Raw genomic sequence first — 18863 nt, forward strand, 5'->3', positions numbered from 1 at the left:
GTCTGAAAAAGCATCTGAAAGATGAAAAAAAAACAAACCCCAAACGTTAATACAATGACATTTACAGAATCACTTTTTTAGCTTAAAGAAACACCGTTGCAAACATGAGAACCAAATATACAACGTATGAATAAAACAAATACCTGATAGTCTGAGGTCATAATAAGTCCACCTGAGGTAGTGGTAGGAGGAACAACTCTCACTTTTTTCAGTGGGGGTCCCTGTGTGTGACTGTTGTCTTGGTTCCCTGGATGACCAGTTCCATTAGTATGGTTATTGCCCTGCTGCTGCTGCTGGTTCTTCTCAATTGTTTAAACACAAAGAAAAATTTCAACTCAAAAGCAGTACGTGAAATAACATGAAAACAGGAAATAGTGTGAAAGCCAGTGAAGCATGGTGATACTGTTCTTCCAGTACTTACTTTGTCTCCTTTATCATCTGGTTCTTCTTCTGTTAAAAATTCTCGTTTTGGGTAAGGGATTTGACAACCTGCAAAAACACTGCCCCCCAAAAAAGTCTATTTATCACTGTATTAGAACAGAAGGGTTAGACCTGTAAGATTCATACTTCACCCATGCTAGTTTCAAGTTGCCTGAACCACAGCCTAATAATGGAGGTTTTCCCTGTCTTACTTTCATCATATTCTAAACTTAGTAAACCTATTCACATTTGTTTTTAATCTTCAGTTGCCTCTTATACACTCATCTAAACTCCTAATAGTTTTCACGGTTTCTGATAACTGGTGACCAGCCGGGTGGCTGGAAAGGTACACCACCTGTTAGATATCTGCAAGGGCACAAAGAGCTATCTTAATCCAGCTATAGCGTAAACCACAATCTCAGGACTAACTAAAAATACCCCTGGAAACTCACTGACTATTAATAAAACCACCTGGAAGAAAGTTTAAAAATAACTAGAATTTTCATCTGTAAGTTCTTATCTCATGGCCCACATGAATTTGCTACTGCTAGTGCAAGCTAATATTTACCTGTCCTTAATCAGTAGAATGTATTTATAATAAAGTCTCTGTACACCTGTTAGCATTACACATTGTGTATTCACATTAAAATGCCACCCTAAAGTTGAGAAAAAACCCAAACACTGTCCTAAAAGCAGTTTCTGCAGAAGTACATCATTCACATGACAACATTAAATCACAGAGAGAGGTCAGGAGCCATTATAAATAACCCAGTAGGTTTTAGTGAAATCATGTCATTTTTAATTAATTGTTTATAAATATACATACCGTATTTTATAAATTCTTCTCTAGATAATGGTAGAGAATCATACACACGATGTGCTAATAGTTTTCCTAAAAAGATGTGCAATCATGCTCTCTGGCTAGTCTTTGGGGTGGGGGGTGGGTTCATTTTTAATGAATTATTGTCCCTAAATTTTCTTCCTTTTGTAAATCTCCCTGCGCAAGCAAAAAAGAGGAGTGTCTACAGAAAATGGATTTAAGTTGTTAAGGATGACAGCACAGAGACACAGAGTTGACTTCCCCCACCCACTGAATTTACAACAAAGGCTAAGACAGAAAAATGTAAACTAATTAGAGAGTGTCATCTGGCATTCTGGAGCAGAGAAGTGGACCTGTGGGCACTTAGCCGTTGTCTACAAAGATCTGTAGCATGCATAATCAACGCGTCAGTGAATAACAAGATTAGTGCTGCAACTAATAGGATCGAAGTTCCGTAAAGCAAGAGATTAATAAGAATGCTACTTAATTTTAAAAACCACAAATGGCGTTTTAGTGGTTATAGTTTCTTTGGTTGTTAGACACTAAGTATTCAGCTCAATATTCACAAACATATTTATAGCAGAGAGAAAGCACGCATTTCTAAAGCATCTCTGGATGTACTGATAGGTTATTAGACTGACCACTTACTCGGATGTGGGAAGAGGATCTTCTAAGAAATAGGGATCCTGCATAGCCTGTTCTGAGGTAATTCTCTTTATTGGATCCATAGTGAGCAACTTCTGAAGCTACACAAAATAAAAGATAAAAAGCTCTGCATTACCAAAACTGTTTACAGAAACGTCACTGTATTATTCCTGAAAGACAAGCTGATACAAATGTGTCTGAACTCAAAACCCTAACCATAAATAGCATAACCACATTCTTCTCTCTTGTTAAAATAACAACTCCATTCCCCATTGAAGAACACCTATTTTTACTTGCAAAGCCCAGGACACTCAGTTAGTTCCAGTCACAAATGTTCTAACAAAAACATTCAAAGAGTTTCCACGACGTACCAGCAGCTTTAATGGTCTGTTCACTTCCCACAAAAGGACGCAACATGCACATATTCAGCCTGGTTTCTGCAACTACACTGCACTTAACAGGAAGCAACATTATATCCATCTAAATTCAAATAATTCTTAGCAATTAATAAACAAAAGTGATTCCATGTCCGTTATTGCTCGTTATTTAGTATTGTCATATTAGTACATCTCCATTGTCATCCATAGTATTTCAAAGATGTTATATTAAGTCACTCCTTAGAAAATCTTTATGCTGTAGAAGTGGTATTCAACACATTCAAAAAACCCACCTGGCCAGATAACTTTTTAACACCCGTTCCAGTATGTGCTTGTTTTATGCTGTAAAGTGGTAATCAACACATTCAAAAAACCCACCTGGCCAGATAACTTTTTAACACCCGTTCCAGTATGTGCTTGTTTATCCTGACAAATATGGACTCTCAGACACATCTGTGTGCTACATGCTGCTCAAAAGAGCAGTTGTGCAAAATCGTGAATTTTAGTTGATTTTTTGCATGACATGATGCAAAATACTCTAAGGAAGTTGGATAAACTACCTCCTCCATGAGCACATCAAGTCTGAGCTCCGGTGCTCTTTGACTATCAGTGTAAGACCTCAGCCTCTATCTTTGTAACAACTGATGAATCAGGTATCAACTACAGGAAAAAAGTTCTTTCCAAAATGCCTGTGTTGTTTAAAGACAATTAAGAAGACCACAAAGTATAAATATGCAGAAGACAAAGCAAAGTACAGTATGTTACAAAATAGTTGAACTCAGTTCAACTAAAAATCCAGCAAAACCTTACCCTTTGAGAAAGTACATCTTACTCTCATTGGGAAGGGTAAACAGAGGGCTAAGAAGCACGCTAGGTATTTGCCCAATGCCTAACTTTAAAAAAAACAGCACACAAGATGTTTCAGTAACAGGCAGCAGAGCAAAAATCCTATGGTAATACACAAATGAAAATTTAATAAAACTGACCTAACCAAAGCGAAGTGAAAAATTTGTATAAAAAGTTATAAACATTGCTACTTAGATGTACATGCTATGAGAAATGCTTAGGATACATAGCCAGCAACTCATCTTGAGTAAATTCAAATACCAATAACAGACAGGAAGTCTAAATTCAGCACAACAATAAAGATTGAAAGGTAACTCTAAAAGCTGTTTTCACTCTTCCGCTCTCATTGGCACCTATGTGAACATTTCGGAAGCTGGCTGGACTTTATACATTTGTCACTGCAGCATCTCAACAGTGATTTTCAATAAAAAACACATTAGAAACATCATGCTCTCTCCACGTGTATGAAGATTTTTCTCCGTTTTAGGTACAGCAGTCCAGAGTGATTTTATTTAACTCTAGCACTGAAATAGCAGTGATACATTCTAGAAGTAAGTGTTTCTTATTCAAAAGGTCTGGTGTACATGCATATATTTCTTCCCATCCACCCAGCATTTAACAATGCAACACATACGGGCAGAAGGAGCTTCAGATACTACACAGAAAAAGGAAAATAGTGAGTATTCATGTTTCACCATGGAATACAGCATCCAAGGCAAAACTACACCCTGATGTTTTGTCAAAGACAATGATCTTTAAAAGAAATGCTACACTTTCAACCTATAGCTTTTTTTTTTTAATCATGGATCTAACAAGATATGCAGAAACTACATATGCAAATAATATTCATTTCACATTTGTTATTCATACTTTTCATGGGATTAAATTCACCTTTATATAAAGATCCAGTGTCATGATCTACATCTGAACTGGTCATCCCCTTTCACTAGCTATTAAGTGAGCATATACAACCTCCACGCTGCAGATAGCTAAAGTTACAAAGTACGTTTTGTCTCCTCAGCCTTCAGTTTTAATGGCATGGTTAAGAACATAATGAATACGTATTACCAGCATCAAATCCAGTTTTGTTTTTCACATCATCAACACAGACTCATAGTAAGTTATTCTGACTCTCTGAGTCTGCATGTAGTCTTTGTAGAATATCAGTTTGAACAGAACAATTCTTGTTCTCTCAAAAGCTCAAAATGCAATCCCAGGAGCCAGAAAAGAGGAAGGCAAAAAATGAGAAAGAATTGCCAACATGCTGAAAAACATCACAATCAAAAAACATTGCAAAATTCTGGCACCATTTCTGGCAATTACGCTATAAAGCTGTCCATCACATGCTGACAAGATGTGAACAAACTTGGTCATAATCAGTAACAGAAAACAGAAACCACAAGAAAAGTTTAATGATTGTGCAACCATTATCACACAGGGGATCAAAATTCCTATTTTGCTCCCTTGTTCAGGTGCCAGCACGGAAGTGAATCTTCCACCTATTATTACAAATATTTTCTATTTCAAAAACTGTTCAATTAAAAGATCACCTGGCTGAATGACATAATAAAAATGCAGTAAACGTTATACATCAGCAATGAATGGGACAATCACTACAGCTGATATGGACCAAAGTAACCAAATGGATGATGGAGTATCACTCAATGAACCAGGAGCAGCAGCTGCGTACCCATTTTCTAGGGCATAAACAAATAAGTAGAAAAAAAAAATCAGGAAAGTGAAAGTGGAAAAAAATGTAAGCTGCAAAAGCAGGAAGGAGCCAAAGTTGTCTCATGTAACACATCAGCTCTGCATGTGAAAAGAGACCATGTGCATGAATGTCGGTAAAGAGGGAAAAAATCTGGTTAATTCAAGTTGGGAAATCAAAACATTTAATTTTTGGCAATGACAACAATCTCTGGATTTACTAGTCCTGGAATTATTAGTTCTGGCATATTTTTACAATAGTAGATGTAAACAGGTTTTTTATCTGTTCTGATGCAGAGAGTAAAAGGCTGTGAGACAGCTTGTGGAAGAGTAAGATCTTGGAGTATCTCTGGAAGAACTGGTACCCAGAGATTCGCTGAACTTGTTCAGGCTCTGGTGGAGCGGCCTAAGGCATTCATCTGGAGTTCAGTCTAGCCTCAAACAGTGAGAGCGCAAACCTAAGACACCTTCTGGTTTTGACAGCCCCTGAACATATCTGATTTTCATTGAATTGTTCTGACAGACAGCAGTTATCAGAAAACTGAGGGGATCCTATTAGAGCTAACTGACAATAAATTTCACAGTACTTAGCTCACAATCTGTATCTATGGGAGATACAAAAGAAGATGGCTATGTCTACATGACTAAATAACCTGCTTTCTAGCTTGCGTGACACTGACGCCATCTCAATCGCATGAAGGGCTCTCTCTCGCTACCAGTCTTGTTGAGGGGAAGGTGGGTAGAGGTCCAAACCAGAGTGAGTGGGTAAGGTAGCAGTTGAGCAGCGTGCTCCGTCAGGGGTCCACGCTCAAAGTCACCTCCTGGTCCTCTTGTTCAGTATTAACAGGTATGACCAAGGATGGAGGGGTGGTAGTGACCTGGTAAAGGACACCATTCCTTGGTTTTGCATTTTAATGTAACCACTGCTTTTTGGTATAAATACAAACATGCTGAATAAAAATGTTGAAGACATTCAAACAGTTATCACCCTGTCGTGATACCACAGGGAGAAGAGAAAACGCTGTAGTAAGTGTTTTAAGCTATTCTCATGTGATTATTCTGTGTCTAACTTTGTTGTTCTATTTAAAACAATTTCTAAAATTGAAAGACTGGGAGAGCGGCTGAGAAATTTCTGGTCAGTTTGGCCAGAGCACTCACAGCTCTTAATAGAAGCTAGTTCATTCAGAGAAAGTCTTTTTTATGGACTGCCAGATGTACAGCACAGCCTGAACTACTCAATTTTACCTGAGCTTGGTGTTAAACCATCAGACCGGAGCATAGTGAGAAAGAAATAGTTGAGCAATTGAGGGAGGAGAAAAGCACTTGCGTTACTTGAAGATCAAGTGACTGGCCATGTTACACAGGCTGTTGCATGGAGAAGGTTCTTACCTCAGATAGCCTAGATATGATATGAAAATCTAATGTGACTGATTTTAGCAGGCAGAATTGACTGAGTTTTCTCAGCTATTCACCACTAGTGACAGTTAGCCACTTTCAGATTTTGGTACAGCAACATGAGCGTAATTTTGAGAGTTTTAGACTCCAAATATGTCAAAAGTCAAACTTGTAGATGACAAGCATCATGTTTGTTCTCAAAGAAGGTGGAGTTAGGAAGGTAAGTACTGATGTGTGCATTTGCGTAATTTTGTGGAACACCTGCCTAGAGTGGCAGATGAGAAAGATCTGCAAATTCACTCAATTAATTTGCTTCTCTCAGAGTCCAAGGATAAGTTTTTATATCCAAACACCATCCTATGCAAAACATCATATTCAACAGACACCTCATGTTCATTGTTTTTTGCTTGTTGAATTACTTAATAATAAAATTTTCACAAATATTATTTAGGCTTTGATAGGAATATTAGATATTTTGTACTTGCTATATCAAATATATCTTTTTTAAAGTGTATATTCTTAGGCTAAAATATAGAACATTTTGGTAAATACTAAAAATGCATTTATGAAGCTCTGTTATAAATAGCTACATGGTAACTGGATTAATGATGAGCAAAATGGACAGACTGCTTTGCCTGTGCATAATAGGCACTTCAGCTCTTCACATATTAAAATAAATTATTTATGCATTACATACAAATATATTGACTGATTAGCAGCTTTCAGTTCTACTTTGATATAAAAATCCATTAAAAATCCAAAATCTCTACCAGAGAGGACTAGTTTCCCTGCTTATGTAAACTTCTCTAGTATTTCACCAACTTTTAACTTTAGAGAGCAGACACACTTCACAGTAAACGATGCATAATGGTACCACCGCCAGGTAACTTCTTGCAATGATTACTTGATTCACCCGATTATACTTTGGTTTGATCTGAACCTTGAATATACATTCTATTTTAGACCGGTTGCAGTATAACTCCTCTGCTTGGAAACCCTCATTCAAAAATGCTCATGCAGTATGCCACAAGAAGAATATTGCCTCAGAGCTACTCTGACTGAAGGATAAATTCAAAAATTTATATGGAGGAAAAAAGTACTGAACAGAAAATGATGGCTGCTTAAAAACCCTTGGGACTGATTATCAGAGAAGACACAGCTTCCAACGACTTGAACAAAAGCCACATGTCCTCAGACACCCAGGCCTCTTAACCATCTTCCCTTTTCTCCAATTTATTCCTCTCATATCCAAGATCAAAAAGCTTCCTGTTTTCTTCCCTCACTCCTGCCCCGCAAATAATATATTTACCTTATAATTCTAGCCCGAAAACATTTAATCTGAGCTGGAAACATCAAGATAAGGAGAATGTCCATTCAGGGAGACGAGATATACTTAACTTCTTTCTTCTCCACACATATATATATATAAAGTTTATTTTAGAGACTTGAATGTTCTTTAAAACACAGAAGAAAAGGCCCAATACAGTAATTTCTGAAACAACATAACGCAGGCACTTCCAGGGCTGAGCAAGTGTATCATTTTAACGGGAGTCTTCATAAAAAAAAAAGTTATACGTTCTAGAGAGAAAATCATTGTTGTAAGAGTACTAGGGTGTTTTCATAAGAAAGCTACAAAGGATTAGTGCACCAGGAAGACATACTAAAATTTTTCAAACTACATGTTCAAGTCTCAAGTATTTTTGGTTTTCAGTCGGTAAGACGTAAGCTTAATAATGAATATGTAAAAAATTAGGCAATCAGGATTTTTTTTTAAATAAAAAATAGGCTATTAAAAGTATGCAAAGCAGCAAAATGGCTGAGTTGCAGCAACACTGCAAATATAATTACAAACTAAACGTGACTTAAAGACTGAAAACTTCTGATATACTTGATACAGAAACTAATCCAGTGAATGACTCACAGAATCATTTTATCAATGTGAGAAGATAAAGTGGTTTTGCAATTCTCAGATTGCAGAGTGTCAGTTATTCCTAACTTTTTTTACAAAATAAGGTATAATGTTTATAAAATAAAGTTAGTCACAGTGTACTTGACACCAGCTCAACTCTCACTTTGAACAACTGTAATTTATACAAGGGGTTGGATTTTTTTATGCATGCAGGAACTTACCAAGTGGAATGCCTTACTATCTGGTTTAACTTTATGTTTTTCCATATATTTGATAAGGCTGCAGTTGGTATACCTAAAAAAGGAAAGAAATGTGATACTTCTAATATGCAAATCACCAACAGCGCACAGCTTTCTTAGTAGCCACAAAACATATTAGTAAGAATAGTTTAGTCTCCATTGCTAATCCACTAAGCAGGGAAAAACCACAACTACCAACACCAGAGATTGCTTAAAAATCATTCAGACACTACAGAAATGCAACTCTTTCCCTCACATGCTTGTAAAAACACTACTATACAGTTCCATTCTGTGTATTTCTAATGCCAGTAAACATGGAGATAAATACTAAGCCCATCTTAACACTCTCCTGCAATGTACAGGTTGCTACAAGAACATCCATGAATTCAATTTTTTGAAGAGAAGCTCGGAAATAAGGTTTCTAAATGGTTACAATAGCATGGCAGATGCAAGAGATGTATGTAACAGTACAGCCCCAAATCCCTCAGCATGGAAACAAGGCAACAGGGTGGGGTCTTAAGTGCAGGTATTAGAGACTGGCAACATGACAGCAAAACTGAAAGGTATTCTTTTCTTTAGCCTCCATAAGCTACCCTAGACACCAAACCTGACAATTACACCCGCTGTTTGCTGGAAACAGTATAAAGTTACCAGATCCCTTTTCTGCAGCTATCACAGAAAAATCATCTCCAGTACCACAGATTTGGAAACAGCTGCGACCAACTGCGCTTTGCAATCTTCAGAGCTGTGTGGGGTCTTACTGGCATCACTGGTTCCACACCTGCCACCTTACCATTTCCAGACTGGCTACTCTTCTGATTCACACCACCTCAACAGTCCCAAGTTTACCATTACGAAACAACTTTATTTTTCTTTTTTCACAATCTAAGTCATAACCATTTCATAGTCCTTGTTTGGCATCTACATAGAAAACAACCTGAACTACAAGAAATTTAGGGTAAGAGGGAGAAGTACAATATGCTTTGTTAAGAAAGCTCAACCCAACACAGACTTACGTGTTTCTCCGGAAATCTTTCATTAAGGTTGAATGTTCGGGCATCTTTTTTATGTCTTCCCAATCTTTATCTGCAAAATCAGTATTTATTAATAATTTTTTTTCTTTTCCCCCCCAAGTAAAACAAAGGCTTTCCAAGTATCTCCGTAGCCCTGATTTTTTTTTTTTTTAGTCTGCTTCTCTAACATTGCAGTTACTTATTTCTTTGTACTCCTTGGCTCATATTCCTCCATCACTTCTTCACAATAAACCTTACCAACACCTAAGAGGTTCCAGTTGTGTGCCGATTAACTCAAGAACTTTAAAAAACAGCTGCCAGCTACAATGAAGATCACCATATGCCCAAAAGACAACACAGAAGAAAAACATGTCAACCATTGTGCTTGCACCCTTCAGGACTGTTATTTAATTTATTCAGGCACAGTCGTGATCTCAGGACAGGAGTACACAAGACTCCTGCAAATGCTGTCTCCTTCTAAGAGATTTTTCCATTCTGACAGCACTGTCTTTAGTTACAGGAACATGCCCGGGGTAATGTGTAAATCTGTGCTGTCTCAACCTAAAAGAAATACTGTTAGCCAACAAAAGGTTAAGAAAAAGTAACATTTGCACACTCAAAGAATATTTCATCTCAACTTCTCTGTGTAGACAAAGCCTGAAATGGATTTAAAAATAAAACAAAAAACTCACTACCAGCACCTAGCCTCAAATGTATTACGCTCTGTAACTCCTGAAAAGGCTCTGTGGGCAAGTAGTTTGATTCAAGTCAAATCTTTACTAAGTCTTATCCCAATTGCAGAACACTGGGAGCTTAAAAATCATAAGTGAATAAATAAATCAGAGATTAATTATTTAATTATTATTTATTTAAATAAACGATTCTCCTCTTTCCCTATCCCTATCCCAAAGACGTGAAATTGTTTCAAATATGGCAAGTGTCAATTAAAAAGCAAAAAATTTCCTGCAATTAAATGAAAAATAATATTTCTTGGTAAGAACCAAAGACCTTCCCAAAATCAAATGCAGACCATTAGACAGGATTATTTAAACAAATCAGAAAACAATAATGAGAGCGCATCATCCATTTATGTAAGCTACACAAAGACAATGTAAAACCCAAATGAAGTAAGAAAAGCATAAGAAAAGAGTAAAATTCTAGGCTAAAAGCAGAAAAGGACAGTATTGCTTAAAGAAGCAAAATTAAGGGGGATTTTCAAGAAAATAAAAGTACTTAATATGCAAAGGCAACACTTCCAGGAATCTCACACAGCAGTATAGAAACAATGAAGTACATACAGGACAAAAAAAAGTCAAAGGGAAAAATAAGAGCGAATTTAATAACAAAATTCTAGAACCACACAAACAAAGACCATAAACTTCATGTGATAGGAAGAAGAAAGACCACCAGAACAGTAAAGAAAAAGATTATTAGCAGTGAATGGGCAACAGCAGGGAACACAAGCAGTGAGGAGAAAGATGACCAAAAAGTAAAAATAAGGCCCCTGTTATTCTGACATCTGCTATCGTGTGAACACTAGAAGACAAAGCATTAACTGAAAAGATGCAAGACAGCATGTAGAAAAAACAGGATATGACCAACACTGAGGGGAAAATGCAACAAGTGATATCCACATTGTACTTTGTTTTGGTTCATGCAACCAGTTCTTTGTTCCGGTTTGGAATAAAGAAATTTTCTCCATATCACAAGCTTTCTAACAGGTTAAAAAAAAAAAAAAAGAAATACCCTCCCCTACTTCCAAATGCTATGTTTAGTTTAGTATGAGTTAAACATCTGCATAATATTCACTAAATGTACAGATTTTTGTTTGGTTTCATACAATCATCAGTCGCTTTCGAAATCTATAATCAGTACTGAAGAAATGCAGAAATATTCCTTCTGATTTTTAATCATCCACCATTAAACATGATCTTTTAAAATTATAAAACATTGATATATGTGTACACAAAGTTAATCCTATCATTAATAATAGGAAAAATATCTAATATGACCATTAGATTCTAGATTTATAACTCATGAAATAAAGATTGTGTTTTAACAGCTTTGTTGCTTTGATCAGCTGCCACCTTCATATGCAAAGAAAGCAATACAGATATCTTTCTTTGAACAGCAGTGATAAAAAAAATACAGTATGTACCTGCAGGAAATCCCATTACATTGAATATTCTGTCCAGCTGGTCATGGTGATAAGGATTACTAGTTTTGATATCTTCTTGTCGACAATGGAATATTGGCTCTGATGTTAGCAGCTCTGCAAATATACACCCTATGGCCCAAATATCTTTAAAAAAGGAGAACACAAATAAAAAAATCAAATGAATCTTTCCAAAAGCATCTTGGTGAGGTAGAATGTTAGTTTTTAGCTTATCAGAGATAAGGTCCCTGCATTGAAAATTTCAAGTTTCTATTGTAGAAGTGCAACACTTCCTCAACTTTTCCTTTTAGCTACAGATAGAGGTACACAATTCAGTAACTACACAGGAGCTGAGAGAGTATCATACAAGTTTTTGTGGGGTTTCTAAAGTGTAGTTACCATTTATTGCCATAAAAAATTAATTTGATTAAGAAAAAAAAATGAAGGAAACTATCCAGGTAACTGTCCACGCATAAAATACAAATGAAGAAAAGCCAACCAACATCTTGCCCATTCACTGTCATACCGTCCCCGCCAAGAAATGTGCCCTCTCTGATCAGCCACTGGGTTTAGTAAGTATTAAATGACCCAAAAAATACAAGTTGAAAAGCAGTGATATTGGAATAAGCCAAATGCTATCTATAAAACCTCGCAGAAAGAGAGTAACAAGAAAATTGCTCCATGCCCACGTATCTCACCCCTTTTTTTAATAACATTCATTTAAAAAACCCCCACCTTTCTGTTTTAACTGTTGTGTCCCAATCTGCAAAATCAGATAGCCTTAATGCTCCCAGTTGTTTTCCTGATTTTTTTCTAGTATATACAAATGCAATTTTTAACTTACATAAAGTAATGCTACACTGAACCTTGAATGAACAAGAAAAGGTCATGAACAAGGACAAAAGCAAATGATGCAGAGAGCATAACCCCATTACTCAGTGTTCGTATACAGTCAGTTTTTATCTATGCTGAAAAAAATTATGTATTAAAGGATATGACTGTCCATGCAGTTTCACTTGCTGCAAGCAGAAGAAAATGCCAGTAAAGTGAAGGAACATGCAAATACAACAAAAAAAGCAGTTTAAAGGAACATATAAAGAAATGTATTTAATCCAGAAAAGAAATACAGTATTAACAGAAAAGTAAATGAAAATACATTTAAGTCATAAACATTAGAATTTCTGACAAAAACACTGACACGATCTTAAAAAAATAATGGCGAAGGTCTGAGGAAAGAATTTCAGGTTACAGAAACAACAACATGTATGCTGACATAAAACATCCATGTTTGTGCAAAGTAAGTGGAGCGTTGCAGGGGAAGTTATTTCCCCAGAAATGCTTGCCAGTCTTTAACATATATTTTAAACCAGCTAGCAAGAGAAAAACTTCCCAGTCCTCTTCCCTACAGTCTCCCTCCCTGCCATGGCAAAGCCATTCACATCCACTAAAGGTGAACCTCCCTCCACTCTGCTACTGGCCTATTCCCCCTATCCTACCGCCAGAGCACACAACTGCTCCTGCCGCCAGCGATCCCTTACCCCCAAACTGGCAAAAGCAGAGACTGGCAGAGCGAAGCCAACCGTGCCATGCCAAAGCTGGTAAAATTCAGACTGGTAAGTATGAATTAAGTGGTGAGGAAGACACAGCATTAAGCTGATGTAACTAATGCCATCCTCACAGCGTCTGCATTCTGTGAGGTTTGTTTTTTCCTGGATATGCCTGATGAAGCATCAGAGCCCAGCCTGTTGCATGACTCTGACCACATCTCACTACTTCAAGCAGTTCCTGTTCACAGTCATGCTTTGAAAAAGGCACACAGAGAGGCTAAAACGCAGATTATTTTTACAGTTTAGTTTCAGTGCAGCAAATATATTCTCCATTCTGTACGTTCCTTACTACACTGGGTAAAAAAACTCTGCAATAAAATTTATGCACTGTGCCTCATCAAAATATGGATTCTACTAACAGTTCGAAGATGCATCTGTATTTTGTATTGCCTCTAACAGCATTTAAGAAAGTCTTGTGTGAAAGCCATATAAACTTAGGTTGCATCGCAGGGCATTTGGACCCAAAACGCAGTAATATTTCATTCCTAGATATAGCCAGAGAGTGTAGTAAACTAAACAATTTGTCAAAGTTTAATATTTCTTCGAGAAATCAGTAACGTACCTTTAACTCAGCTACTGTCCTTTGTACTATTTATCAATACTTCACTATTTGGGTACACTCTGCATAAAAACCAAAATAGTAAGTTTTTGTCCAATTTACTTACCTATAGCTTTGGTATAATGCCTTGCTCCGAGAAGCAACTCTGGAGCTCGATACCAGAACGTTACAACTACTGGATCCAAGTCTGCTAAAGGCTTCAAAGGTGAATTAAATAATCGGGCAAAGCCCATGTCAGCTGCAAAATTCAAAGAGAGGTGCTTTAAAATTGGAGGAAAATTACCGATTTTTTTTTTAAAATGAACTGATTGAGTTTACTTGTTAGCGCTACCATCACTGTGCTAAATAAAACACAAACACAGACTGTAGCAGATATGAATTCTGTGAGCAGATTTTCTTAAAGCTTTTGTAGAAGTTACTGGATGTCATCACCTATAAAGTATATCATTATAAATCATTACTAACATGAGCCATTTAGAACAAAGAATTAACCATTGTTCTGAAAAAGCGCATCAACTCACTTCTCTCAGGACACTGGTAAATCCTGATTCATTTTACCTGATATTCTCTAGTAAAATATTCCGTTATTACAGGATGGTCTTTCAAGAAGCAGCATTTTAAATGTGAGCAAAATGCAGGTTCTGCAAAGGTTAGAATGATTTATAATACATACGTGCACATCACAAAAGCTCCTTCCTCATGAAGTTAGCTGTAGCGAGATTTCCTTTACACAAAAACAGCAACTAAGCCTACAGCATCTGCCTCCCTGCTAATTTTCTGTCAAGACATATTTCCAGTATCAAGATACCAGTACTAAATACCAGTTAGGCCATGATTTTAAAAATCTGTTTGGGGGCATTACATCATTAAAAACTGTTTTTTAGAACTGGTAGTATACAACTGCCTAGAAAGCTGTCTGAACTACCAAATATAAGTGATGCAGGAAAAAATGGGCAGAGACTAAAATATGCACCTTCTCCCACCAAAATGCCTTCCCGACCTACCACTCCCCAAATCCCAAGAAAGAGGGACTCTGTGGGGCAGGGATATACACATGCTGAGAAAGACTCGAATGAAATGAGATGAGTAGCCATTCTGAGGGAAGAGGACCTACACGCTATAGCTCACTGGTTGAGGGAAAAATGCAGTGTAAATATGGGTCTCTAAGTTGACTACACAATCCTTAATAATTTTTTTTTCATATGCATTCCTATTTATGATTGTTTTAATGCATTTAAAAAGAGAAACATTTTACAGTTTTCTACATTAAAATATCGATTACTCAAGATATGATCAAGTCACTAGTAACTATGAAAAATAAGGAAAATTGTTGGTAGAAAGTGAATTTATGACTCAAAATGACACAAAAAGCCTATAAAATTATTTTAAGTTAAATACCAGTTATGTAGTTTTTAGAAAAATTAGTTACACTAGAAAAGTGGAAGCCCTTGGTATGGGTATAACTTCTGCATTCTTTTCCTGCTGTGGTAATATCTTAAGAGAATAATAAAGCAAAAATCTACATTTTGATAACACACTCAGAAATCCAGGGTCCCCCTCCCTCTTCCCCCACTGGGAACGGATGGCTCAGAGGACTGGTGGTCCGATACAGAATCTTTCACCTGTCCATTAACAGAGTCTGACTAAATTTAGTTGTGCTCTAATTTATTCCCAAATTAATTCAAAACTATCAATTAAGAAATAAATGGGTGGTCTATGTGCAATTACTAGCAAGTAGTTGTGTACAGCAAATATCACCACCACAGTTGAACGTGAACATGCCCAGAGGATGACCTACATTCTAAATTTTGGAAGCAACCGCTCCGTGAAGAATAAGGTAATAGGAAGAAGTTTTCCCTTCCGCTGTCCGTGCTGTACCTGTTCTGTATGGAGAAGACCTCAATCTCTACTGTCAACCTTAAACCTCGGAAGGGCATTAAAAGCTTTCAGGGTAGGATCTGCAGAAGTGTTCAGCCCTGGCTCGTCTGCTCCTTGGATTTCAAAGGGCGAGGGAAGGACTAGAGCAGCACTGAACGCTCCAAGAAAATCCTACCCCGAATCATTATACGAGTGATTAACAATATAGTTCAGGTAAACAAAACAGTAAGAGTACAGAGCAACAATGCAGAAGAATAATCTCATAAAGAAAGCCAGAGGGAAGTGAAAAAGATGAACTAGCTTTAAAAAAACCCCTCCAAACAGGGCTGCATTACCGTAACAAATGTAAGTAGGCTGTGCATTAGCAGTCTGCTATCAAAGCGCTGCCACGCTAATGCACAGCGTGGTATAGCTTATTACTGTTAGACTACAGTTAATTTATATTTATTTATTTACTTTAATTTAAAACAACTGAAGTTCTACAAATTATCTTCTCACTGTGAACAGTAACTCCCACCAGAAAATGTTACAATAGTGGGGAAAGTGTTGGGTCCTTCCTACGCTGGTACACCCCAGTTTGAGCATTTAGCAGTAATTCTCACTAAGCATTTTGGCTGGATTACTGTGTTTTCTGAACTTTACGATCCCTTGCGTTTATCTCCAAGGGACCTGTCTACCCTTTCAAGAACATTTTGTAGGCTAAATGCCACCTTTGATTCCATTATAAAATTTAAGGTTTGTAGTAATGAGTAGTTCCCTATTTAGATTTTATAAGCAGCAGCAAGATAATGTCATGGCATTACAGGGGTAAATGGAGGAAATTTTAAAATCCCATTTCTTTCTCCTCCTTTCCCCTAGCTAGCTCTCATCTTTATCCCCATATCAAAATCCCCCACCCCACATAAACACCCACTTAAACAACATATAATGACATTTTCCACTTTTCATTGATGGGGCTACAGCATTTCATCATCACAACTGGTGCATGGGGCTAATATCAAGAAGCCAGTCACTCAGAAAACAGCATTTAGGCAATGTGCCCAGGCACATACTACTATTACAGTGACTACTTTAGGTGGTACAACTGCACCTTCAGAACATTCTAACTTAAATGCTACACTGGGACTTATCAAAGATATAAACATACCAATTTTTACTCTTCCTCGCTCAGGACCTTCACCCATAACTAAAATATTAGCAGGTTTCTGTGGAAAAAAAAATAAATATACAATACATATACCACGACAAACCTAAACATTAGTCTCTGAAAAGTTAGTTAAGCTTTGTTTTGCCAGTTTTAAACCAACTTTGTTTTGACAAAAATGACAAGTTTCTCTGTCATGGTAAAGCTGTGCAAGGACCCAGACACAGGCTCTCCCTGACTGCATCTTCCTCATGTTTCTTTTTGGCGCTTCTGTGCTCCAGCACCATGCTCCCTAACTGACACCCTGGTGTCTGTCCTCAACCCGCATGAGCTGGCAGTCGCCGAGTCGCCAAGATTTCTACCAAAATTGCCCTAGATCCTTTTGGCAGGAGGCAGTCCCGTTGCTGCCCACCACCCTGCACCCCCAGCACAGGGACGGGAAGCCAGCTCTACAAGACGTTTTGCCAAGGGTCATTAGGCACGTTTGCAGACACATTTTACATAAAAAAACCAACCCCGAGTGAGATGCAGATTAAACATTACCATATCACTTTATATTGCAGAGAAAAATAATCTAAATTATTCCTATTTACAAGTGTATACCAATTCAGACAGCTGCAAAACTGGAAAGCATTGCCTTTACATTATTTTTCTCTCTGACTTCCCTTTCTTTCTTTTACTAGGGAGGAGAGTTAAAGAATTGAGCTAGAGTTCAACTGGTTAGAAACATAACCACTCACTTCTTAATCCTACATTTTCTGCCGTCCTGTTTCTCATAAACCAGTCTCGGCATCTGCAGTGAGAGGAAGATTCCTCAAATGCTAAAACTGTTCATACAAATCAAACCTGCAGTGCTTCTTTTGAGGGAAAAAAAGTCAGGAAATTCACAACTAAAGCTGAAAATTTATGCTAGACCTGTTTTGAAATGGAGTGATTTAGATACTCACTCATACTGTAAATCCTGGACAAAACAGGAGCTCCTATTCAATTGTGAAGTGTAAGAATTGTAAGAAGGCTGAGTTACAGCTCTTGTTCTGATTTCCCTGTTTAAATTGATCTGAAGAAAAAAATACCCCAGCAAGATAGTTTAGGCTACCTAAAAGGTAATATAATAAATCTTAATATCTTGCTGTGATTTACCAAACACGTATTCTGGGAAATTCTCAGGTCTTCCTGAATCTATCAGGCTCTGGTGTAAACACATTCAAAGAGACAAAAGACCACAATTTGATACCCATCTAGTAGTATTTCATATTGAGTAAAACAAGGTGCAAAAAACTAATAATCCAGTGAAAAATTTCCTTGAGAAACTTAATTACTACTGCTTACGAAAGGCTCCAACATGGATTTCTGAAACTGTACAATGCACACACAAAATATGTAAAAGAATTTGAGGTGTTGCATCTCGTCTCTGAGAGCAGGGTGAAGACAGAAGAAAATGTCATAGCTTGACTGTGATCAAAGAGGTAAGATATATCCCATTATCTTTCCAACAGCAACAACAACAGATCCAACTTGTGCCGCATTAGCTCAGTGATATGCAGAAGAACTTGTGTCCCACACACACACCCCCATCCCCCCCACTTTTTGTTTTCTTTAATAAAGGCATACACTCCAGGTAAGTATTAATTCACATTAAAAAATGCAGCATGTGGGCATACAGCTCACAAAGCATTCGATTTTATTGTTTCTAGAAAAGTCCTAGAAATAAACAAGCAGCATAAATCTTTAAATTCAGAGTTAATGTTGAAGTTTAAAGCAATTCAAACTGCTAGGTAAGAAAACACATCATTTCACCACATAAACCATTCTATTGCTATGCTGTGACTCAAAGAGAAAATATGTAGATCTTTTACAAAAGCTGCTTCAATATATCTGGGATGTTAATGTTAGCTACATGCCTAATTAATGTTTTTAGTTGAGGTAACGATACATTACACAGGCACTAAAATTTTTCAGATAAATAATATATTGACCTAAAGTATCATTTCTCCCCCTGCATTTTCACAGGTTGAAAATACTCTACAAAAATGCTTATAACATCCTCATTATGTTTTTACCTTAAAATATTTTACTATTTGGATTTTGATAGGGACAAGGAGCCATATTCATGCAAAGACTCCATTCTACCAGATGATTAATCAGCACA

At 37.0% G+C, this 18863-nt stretch overlaps 1 protein-coding gene across 2 annotated transcripts in view; it reads right to left on the minus strand.

Moving 5' to 3' along the window:
* Positions 1 to 18863, minus strand: part of CDK8 (cyclin dependent kinase 8) — a 68564-nt gene that overhangs the window by 5918 nt on the left and 43783 nt on the right. The window contains exons 4-11 of one of the 2 annotated variants that reach the window (XM_019474852.1): positions 16718 to 16775; positions 13799 to 13930; positions 11530 to 11673; positions 9375 to 9444; positions 8341 to 8413; positions 1889 to 1986; positions 422 to 500; positions 144 to 299 (exon numbers count right to left, since the gene is read on the minus strand). In XM_019474852.1, coding sequence (XP_019330397.1) covers positions 144 to 299; positions 422 to 500; positions 1889 to 1986; positions 8341 to 8413; positions 9375 to 9444; positions 11530 to 11673; positions 13799 to 13930; positions 16718 to 16775 — 810 coding nt within the window. Of the gene's footprint in view, positions 1 to 143; positions 303 to 421; positions 501 to 1888; positions 1987 to 8340; positions 8414 to 9374; positions 9445 to 11529; positions 11674 to 13798; positions 13931 to 16717; positions 16776 to 18863 lie in introns of both variants that reach the window. The other variant, XM_019474851.1, reaches the window with a different exon arrangement.

The sequence above is a fragment of the Aptenodytes forsteri genome, unplaced genomic scaffold, assembly GCF_000699145.1.
Source record: "Aptenodytes forsteri isolate BGI_AS27 unplaced genomic scaffold, ASM69914v1 Scaffold155, whole genome shotgun sequence".
Taxonomy (NCBI): Eukaryota; Metazoa; Chordata; class Aves; order Sphenisciformes; family Spheniscidae; genus Aptenodytes; species Aptenodytes forsteri.